Raw genomic sequence first — 8856 nt, 5'->3', positions numbered from 1 at the left:
ACTACGTCTCTTCCATTGGAACTGCAAAGGGAAGGATACAACTGCTTGGGCTGTTCTGGTTCTGGACAAAGGAACATTGTTTCACTCAGGGCTGGAAACAGGAGTACCCTTCAACGTTTGAAGTGCATACCGTAGGTAGGTCAGTTTCTTTGTTACAAAGGCGTGCATTGCCAACAGTGCTCTGATTTGCATGCTTTTCGTGTTCTGCCTCATTGCAGCACATCCCAATATTACATAAATAGGGTTACATAAGCATGTTATAAAATCAAACTGTTTGAAAGAGGCAATCTGTAACACATAAGTCCCAGATTCAAGTGAGGACCCATTGGTGTGCTGCTGAGAACAGAACAGACTTGGCAGGTGTCGATACACTTGCAATATAAACAGAGAGGGGCGGAAAGGAAACATTGTACGAAGATCCCCACTGCATGGAAACTAATCCATACTGTTAGAAGACCAGAGGGAGTAGAAAGAAGAGTGGTAAAGAAAGGGGGAGGAGGGGTAGTATGAGAAGGAAGAGGTTTGCTTTTCCAGCTGTGGAGAGAACGGGGGGTGGGGGGAAGAGAACGGGAGGTGGGGGAAGAGAACGGGGGTGGGGGAAGAGAACGGGGGTGGGGGAAGAGAACGGGGGTGGGGGAAGAGAATGGGGGGTGGGGGGAAGAGAACGGTAGGTGGGGGAAGAGAGCGGTAGGTGGGGGGAAGAGAACGGGGAGGGGGGAAGAGAACAGGAGGTGGGGGGAAGAGAACGGGAGGTGGGGGAAGAGAACGGGAGTGGGGGGAAGAGAACGGGAGGTGGGGGAAGAGAACGGGGGTGGGGGAAGAGAACGGGGTGGATGGAAGAGAACGGGGGGTGGAGGGAAGAGAACGGGGAGGCGGGAAGAGAACGGGGGTGGATGGAAGAGAATGAGAGGTGGCGGGAAGAGAAAGGGGGTGGGGGGGGAAGAGAACGGGGCGGGGAAGAGAACGGGAGGTGGGGGAAGAGAACGGGGTGGGGGAAGAGAACGGGGTGGGGAAGAGAACGGGAGGTGGGGGGAAGAGAATGGGGGAAGAGAACGGGAGGTGGGGGAAGAGAACGGGGGTGGGGGGAAGAGAACGGGGGTGGGGGGAAGAGAACGGGGTGGGGGAAGAGAATGGGGGTGGGGGAAGAGAACGGGGGTGGGGGAAGAGAACAGGAGGTGGGGGAAGAGAATGGGAGGTGGGGGGAAGAGAACGGGAGTGGGAGGAAAAGAACGGGAGGTGGGGGGAAGAGAACGGGGTGGGGGAAGAGAACGGGGTGGATGGAAGAGAACGGGGGTGGAGGGAAGAGAACGGGGGTGGCGGAAGAGAACGGGGGTGGCGGGCAGAGAACGGGAGGTGGCGGGAAGAGAAAGGGGGTGGGGGGAAGAGAACGGGGCGGGGGAAGAGAACGGGAGGTGGGGGAAGAGAACGGGGGTGGGGGAAGAGAACGGGGGGTGGGGAAGAGAACGGGGAGGTGGGGGAAGAGAACGGGAGGTGGGTGGAAGAGAATGGGAGGTGGGGGGAAGAGAACGGGGATGGGGGAAGAGAACGGGGTGGATGGAAGAGAACGGGGGGTGGAGGGAAGAGAACGGGGGTGGCGGAAGAGAACGGGGGTGGCGGGAAGAGAACGGGAGGTGGGAGGAAGAGAACGGGAGGTGGAGGGAAGAGAACGGGGTGGGGGAAGAGAACAGGGGTGGGGAAGAGAACCGGGGTTGGGGGGAAGAGAACGGGGGTGGGGGGAAGAGAACGGAAGGTGGGGGGAAGAGAACGGGAGGTGGGGGGAAGAGAACGGGGGGTGCGGGGAAGATAATGGGGGTGGGGGGAATGTGTCCCAATCTGGATGCCAGATATGCTACAGTACAGTCATGGTCAAAAGTTTTGAGAATGACACAAGTATTGGTCTTCACAAAGTTCGCTGCTTCAGTGTTATGAGATATTTTTGTCAGATGTTTCTATGGTATACTGAAGTATAATTACAAGCATTCCATAAGTGTCAAAGGCTTTTATTGACAATTACATTAAGTTTATGCAAAGAGTCAATATTTGCAGTGTTGACCCTTCTTTTTCAAGACCTCTGCAATCCGCCCTGGCATGCTGTCAATTAACTTCTGGGGCACATCCTGACAGGTGGCAGCCTATTCTTGCATAATCAATGCTTGGAGTTTGTCAGAATTTGTGGGGTTTTGTTTGTCCACCCGCCTCTTGAGGATCGACCACAAGTTCTCAATGGGATTAAGGTCTGGGGAGTTTCCTGGCCATGGACCCAAAATTTTGATGTTTTGTTCCCCGAGCCACTTAGTTATCACTTTTGCCTTATGGCAAGGTGCTCCATCATGCTGGAAAAGGCATTGGTCGTCACCAAACTGTTCTTGGATGGTTGGGAGAAGTTGCTCTCGGAGGATGTGTTGGTACCATTCTTTATTCATGGCTGTGTTCTTAGGCATAATTGTGAGTGAGCCCCACACATGAATGGTCTCAGGATGCTTTACTGTTGGCATGTCACAGGACTGATGGTAGCACTCACCTTGTCTTCTCCGGACAAGGTGTTTTCCGGATGCCCCAAACAATCGGAAAGGGGATTCATCAGAGAAAATGACTTTACCCCAGTCCGCAGCAGTCAAATCCCTGTACCTTTTTCAGAATATCAGTCTGTCCCTGCTGTTTTTCCTGGAGAGAAGTGGCTTCTTTGCTGCCCTTCTTGACACCAGGCCATCCTCCAAAAGTATTCGCCTCACTGTGCGTGCAGATGCACTCACACCTGCCTGCTGCTATTACTGAGCAAGCTCTGCACTGGTGGTGCCCCGATCCCGCAGCTGAATCAACTTTAGGAGACGGTCCTGGCACTTGCTGGACTTTCTTGGGCCCCCTACGCCTTCTTCACAACAATTGAACCTCTCTCCTTGAAGTTCTTGATGATCCGATACATGGTTGATTTAGGTGCAATCTTACTAGCAGCAATATCCTTGCCTGTGAAGCCCTTTTTGTGCAAAACAATGATGACGGCACGTGTTTCCTTGCAGGTAACCATGGTTAACAGAGGAAGAACAATGATTTCAAGCACCACTTTCCTTTTAAAGCTTCCAGTCTGTTATTCTAACTCAATCAGCATGACAGAGTGATCTCCAGCCGTGTCCTTGTCAACACTCTCACCTGTGTTAACGAGATATTCACTGACATGATGGCAGCTGGTCCTTTTGTGGCAGTGCTGAAATGCAGTGGAAATGTTTTTTGGGGGATTAAGTTCATTTTCATGGCAAAGAGGGACTTTGCAATTAATTGCAATTCATCTGATCACTCTTCATGACATTCTGGAGTATATGCAAATTGCCATCATCAAAACTGAGGCAGCAGATTTTGTGAAAATTAGTATTTGTGTCATTTTCAAAACTTTTGACCACGACTGTATGTATGTTTCTCTTTTCAGCACTGGAGGAAATGGAGGATGCACGCTATAAGATCAGTGTAGGGTTTACTCAAGCGTTTTTATTAGATAAGCGTCAGACTCAATAACTCAAGTGCAAGGGTCATTTCAACAGAAAGAATTGGGTTGTCGGTGACTATAAGAGCACGTTCTCCAATACTTCCTGACCGTCTTCTCTACTTGTTGTGTCTCCATAGACATGGCCATGAGGTGCTGCTGTCTGCTGGTGCTGCTGGTTGCTCTGGGAGTATGTGAAGCCTCTCGTAGCCAGGAGTGGGCTCACCACGGAGCCTCCATGTTCGCCGACCTGACCCCCCGAGAGATGCGCAACGTCCGGGACTACCTGCAAGGCAAGCCAGAGCTGGGTCTGACAGCGGCCCGGGGCAAGGACCTGAAGAAGAACAGCATCCTGCTAATGGAGCTCCACCTGCCTCGCAAGCACGAGGCCCTGAGGGCCCTGGACCGGGGCCAGGCCAAGCCCACACGCCAGGCCAGGGTGGTGGTGCAGTTTGGGAACCAGGCCCAGCCCAACATCACTGAGTTCATTGTGAGTCCACTGCCATTCCCTACTTCGTACACAGGGAAGACTTTCAAGGGAGACCGGCCCATTCGGTTTGAGTCGCGACCCATCACAGTGGCGGAGTACTCGCACATCATAGACATCTTGCAGAAGATTACCGCCAAAGTCCACAAGGTCCTGTTTGAGACCACGGGCGGATTTTCCTTCCACAACTGCACCGACCGCTGCCTGACGTTTTCGGACATCGCGCCCCGTGGTTTGGAGTCGGGCGAGAGGAGGACCTGGATCATGCTGCAGAAGTTCGTGGAGGGCTACTTCATCCACCCTGTGGGCTTTGAGGTCCTGGTGAACCATAAAGATCTGGACCCCGAGCGCTGGACGGTGGAGAAGGTGTGGTACAACGGCCAGTACTTTGACAACGTGGAGGAACTGGCGGAGCGATATGAGAAGGGATCGCTGGAGAAGGTCCAGCTTCCTGACCATGACGATGAAGACTTGTACTCCACTTACATTCCCCGTGGGCACAGCAACACACGCACCGACATTCACGGGCCCAAGCTGGTGGAGCCCCAAGGCCCTCGCTACCACGTGGATGGGAACTTTGTGGAATACGCCGGCTGGTCCTTTGCCTTCCGTGTCCGCTCGTCCGCCGGTCTCCAGATCTTCGACCTGCGCTTCAATGGAGAGCGCATCGCCTACGAGGTCAGTCTCCAGGAGGCCATCGCTTTCTATTCGGGTGACACCCCCGCCGCCATGCAGACCAAATACATTGACGCCGGCTGGGCCATGGGCACCGTGGACTACGAGCTGGCGCCTGGCATCGACTGCCCTGAAATCGCAACCTTTCTAGACCTGCACCATTACTACGACACGGACAAGCCCATGCGCTACAAGAACGCCTTGTGTGTGTTTGAAATGACCACGGGGATGCCTCTGAGGAGGCACTTCAACAGTAACTTCCAGGGGGGTTACAACTTCTTCGGGGGTCTGGAGAACCACGTGCTGGTGCTTCGTACCACCTCCACCGTCTATAACTATGATTACATCTGGGACTTCCTCTTCTACCAGAACGGAGTGATGGAGTCCAGGGTTAGTGCCACCGGTTACATCCATGCCACCTTCTTTACGCCTAACGGACTGCACTACGGCTCTAAGGTGTATAACTACGTATTGGGAAACCTGCACACTCATCTCATCCACTACAAGGTTGACCTTGATATTGCCGGTGAGTTCTGTTTTAATAATCTGGTAGCGTGGTCACACTTCTAGGGAAGTAGATTCTAAAATGTATTTTAGACCTTTGGTCAAACATTGCATTATAACTGATGCTCCTAGATAGTTTATGAGTGTTGCTCCCAGCCAAATACAATAACATGAGATTGTCAGCCATTTTGATGAATCATTGACAAGAAACACAAAATAAGCTCTCATTTCCGTGCCATGGGCAATACAATTGATAAATCACACATGAAATGGTATGCCTAGTCTGTGCAATATCTGCTGCAGAACTTGACATTAGTGCTAAGGTCAACTGCATTTCAAATCAACAAATGCCAATAAAGGGAGGTTTTAATTGAACTAACACTAATTGAACTTCCATTCTTCTTTGGACTTGCTGAATTGAAATTGAATTAATTGCAAACCTCAAGCCTTCTTGATCCCAACCCTGCTTGACACCATTAACATACTGAACAAAAATATAAACGCAACAAGCAACAATTTCAAAGATTTTACTGAGTTACAGTTCATAGAAGGAAATCAGTCAATTGAAATAAATTCATTAGGCCCTAATCTATGGATTTCACATGACTGGGCAGGGGCGCAGCCATGGGTGGGCCTGGGAGGGCATAGGCCCACCCACTTGGGAGCCAGGCCCACCCACTGGGCAGCCAGGCCCAGCCAATCAGAATTAGTTTTTTCCCACAAAAAGGCTTTATTACAGACAGAAAGAAATACTCCTCAGCAGCACCCCCCTTCTTGATATGCCACACCTGTCAGGTGGATGGATTATCTTGGCAAAGGAGAAATGCTCACTAACAGGGATGTAAACAAATTTGTGCACACCATTTGAGAGAAATAAGCTCTTTGTGCGTATGGAACATTTCGGGGATCTTTGATTTCAGTTCATGAAACATGGGACCAACACTTTACATTTTACGTTTATATTTTTGTTCAGTATTTGATTGCTTTTGTCAAATGGTCCAGGTCGGGAGAACAGCTTTGAGTCGATGGACCTGAAGTACGTGAACTTCACCAACCCGTGGAGCCATAAACATTCCGTCGTCCAATCCAAGCTCATCAAGACGCAACACCAAACAGAACGCAGCGCAGCCTTCCGATTCGGCAAGAAGTTCCCTCGCTACGTGCACTTCTACAACCCCAATGAGAAGAACAAGTGGGGTCACCAGAAGGGGTACCGCATCCAGTACAACTCCCACGCCAACAGTGTGCTGCCCCGTGGCTGGAGAGAGGAGAACGGCATCAGCTGGTCCAGGTAACAGCACACACAGCTAGTTTAAGGGATAGTTCACCCTAAAATTGAATCAAATGTTACTTTTGACACATCAGAAGAGGTCTAAAGTCAACCTCAGTTAATTCCACTCCATCTCCCGCTGTAGACCGCAACCCAAAATGAATGGGAAAGATTGGCACCATCTAATTATATGGTAGGGTAGTAGGGGTACTATCCATTAAACCCTAACATAAAATAATGAATAAAGCGTACAGGTACCATGAACTACATACAGTCATTCCATGATAATCCAGAGAATATGGGAAACTACCTACCTACCCACCCACCCACCCACCCACCCACCCACCCACCCACCCACCAACCCTATCTATCTATCTATCTATCTATCTATCTATCTATCTATCTATCTATCTATCTATCTATCTATCTATCTATCTATCTATCTATCTATCTATCTATCTATCTATCTATCTATCTATCTATCTATCTATCTATCTAATCATCTACTGTCAGAAAGTTCTGATTCAGTCTATCTAAGTGCAGTACATATGATCTGTATTAGTGAGAGTGATAATGGATTACTTTTCCTCTGTAGATACCCGTTGGCTGTGACCAGGCACAAGGACAGTGAGCCCACCAGCAGTAGTATCTACACTCAGAACGACCCCTGGGAGCCTGTGGTCTCCTTTGAGGACTACATCCGCAACAATGAAAATATCACCAACCAGGTGAGACCTGCTGCTATCAATAACACAACTCATTCTCAGACTCTTCTCAACCCTGGATGACATAACTGTGTATAATTCCTTACTTACACAGGTTACGGAATTGTATAACTCAATAATAAATCCAATCAATCAATTCATCAATCAACCTGACAATGTCTCTTGTGTAGGACCTGGTTGCCTGGGTGACAGTGGGCTTCTTGCACGTGCCCCACTCGGAGGACATCCCCAATACGGCGACGCCCGGCAACGCTGTGGGCTTCTTCCTGCGCCCCTTCAACTTCTTCGATGAGGACCCCTCTCTGTCATCCCGTAGTACCGTCATTGTCCGGCCAGATAAAGAGGGCAAGCCCAAGGTCCAGAGATGGACCCCAGAGGTCGTAGGTCACTGTGTGACTGACAAGCCTTTCTTCTACAACGGCACCTATGCAGGAGTCTGAGGGACTGGTGTGAGTGACAGGAAAGACACAAAATGGTGGTTCCATCCTTGGGTCTGAGTGGTGCCAAATTAATGTGAGCTGACATTTAAATCTTGACTCCGACATTTAACTTAAAATTCAGTTCAATGCAAAAGAATGCATTCAGACACAGGCATTAACAAAAGTAACATTATGTTGATATCTTACCTGAACCTGTTGAAATGTGAAAGAATAAGAATATTTGGTATTTTTTGTCGTATTACGTTTTCTTTTGAGTACGCAAATTGATTGAAGCAACTTACCATTCTTATCCATAGGCACATTTCAATAGAAATCCTCTATAATCATAACTCACAGACACGCGTTGCCATGTGTATACTCATGTATCCGACCTAGATCTAGCAGAATGATTGTTTTCCTTTTTACTGTGGTTGTCATGCTAACCTTATTGTGTGTGAGGCCTGGGGGTCAAAGCACTCAGAATCCCGTTGGGTGAGGGTCTCCATGGACGGGGTTTAGTTGCTCTGAGCATCCAGGATGCAGGATGCCGGGATCAGCCACTGTCCGTCCGCTAGGCTCCTGGATCCCAGCAGGCCTGCATGGGGAAAACGACTGGGCCTATGTTAGCTGAGCAAACAGGCAGATCCTGAACTGCCCCATAAACAGTCGAGGATTCACCTGCACCATTGTCCGGGGCAACCAACTGCCCCCATGCAACATGCAGAGAGCGAACCGATAGAACATTCTAGAATGTTCTACAACTCAGTTTGCCCTCCATATGTTTTATCTTTGGGACAGTTTTCCTTTCAGGTACTCCTGACTACTTTTAATTAGATACAATAAAGACCTAATTGGATTAAATCAAATGGTATAACATTTGGGTTGTATCGCTTCTTTTCAATTGGGTGTTTTTGATCAGATTGATTGACTTGACTGTGTATTCTCAAACTGTACTAGCGCACTGGAATTTGGAAATGACATTAAAAGTGGGGAAAGTGTTAGTCTTCAAGCATTGACGACAGCAGTCACTTGTGTAGCTGTACAATCAGACAAAAAGCAAATATTCAACATCAGCAATGTGAAAAGCAGGCTTCAGGAACCTAAGCCAACAATTGTTGTCTATGGCATTTTACAATCAGAACCTTATAAAAGTGTGTGCCGACATTTTACGGTATATGGTAAAAACGGGTACCATTAGAGTCATGCAAGCAGTAGGAAGAGACGACAGGAGAGGACAAAAAAAAGCAGGGGAGGACAGATTATTTTAGAAGATGGGGTAAAAAGGGAGGGGGCTTTAGGGT

General features: G+C 49.2%; 1 protein-coding gene across 2 annotated transcripts; it reads left to right on the top strand.

Moving 5' to 3' along the window:
- LOC121569139 (amiloride-sensitive amine oxidase [copper-containing]) lies at positions 1-8431 on the top strand. 2 transcript variants are annotated; one of them, XM_041879810.2, is made up of 5 exons: positions 1-131; positions 3616-5163; positions 6144-6432; positions 7007-7139; positions 7307-8431. In XM_041879810.2, exons 2-5 carry the CDS (start codon positions 3618-3620, stop codon positions 7574-7576), a joined length of 2238 nt encoding a protein of 745 aa, XP_041735744.1. In that variant the 5' UTR covers positions 1-131; positions 3616-3617; the 3' UTR covers positions 7577-8431. The 2 variants fall into 2 exon arrangements, with proteins under 2 accessions (XP_041735744.1, XP_041735743.1); XM_041879809.2 differs by having other exon boundaries at positions 1-135.
- Positions 8432-8856: the final 425 nt, after the last annotated feature.

This window comes from Coregonus clupeaformis, chromosome 7 (genome assembly GCF_020615455.1).
Source record: "Coregonus clupeaformis isolate EN_2021a chromosome 7, ASM2061545v1, whole genome shotgun sequence".
NCBI lineage: Eukaryota > Metazoa > Chordata > Actinopteri > Salmoniformes > Salmonidae > Coregonus > Coregonus clupeaformis.
This window is presented reverse-complemented; position numbering and strand designations above follow the sequence as displayed.

Coding starts and splice junctions, on each gene's coding strand:
- LOC121569139 (XM_041879810.2), top strand. CDS start 3,618: ATGGCCATGAGGTGCTGCTGTCTGCTGGTGCTGCTGGTTGCTCTGGGA. Junction 5,164..6,143: donor GGTTGACCTTGATATTGCCG/GTGAGTTCTGTT, acceptor CAAATGGTCCAG/GTCGGGAGAACAGCTTTGAG. Junction 6,433..7,006: donor AACGGCATCAGCTGGTCCAG/GTAACAGCACAC, acceptor TTTCCTCTGTAG/ATACCCGTTGGCTGTGACCA.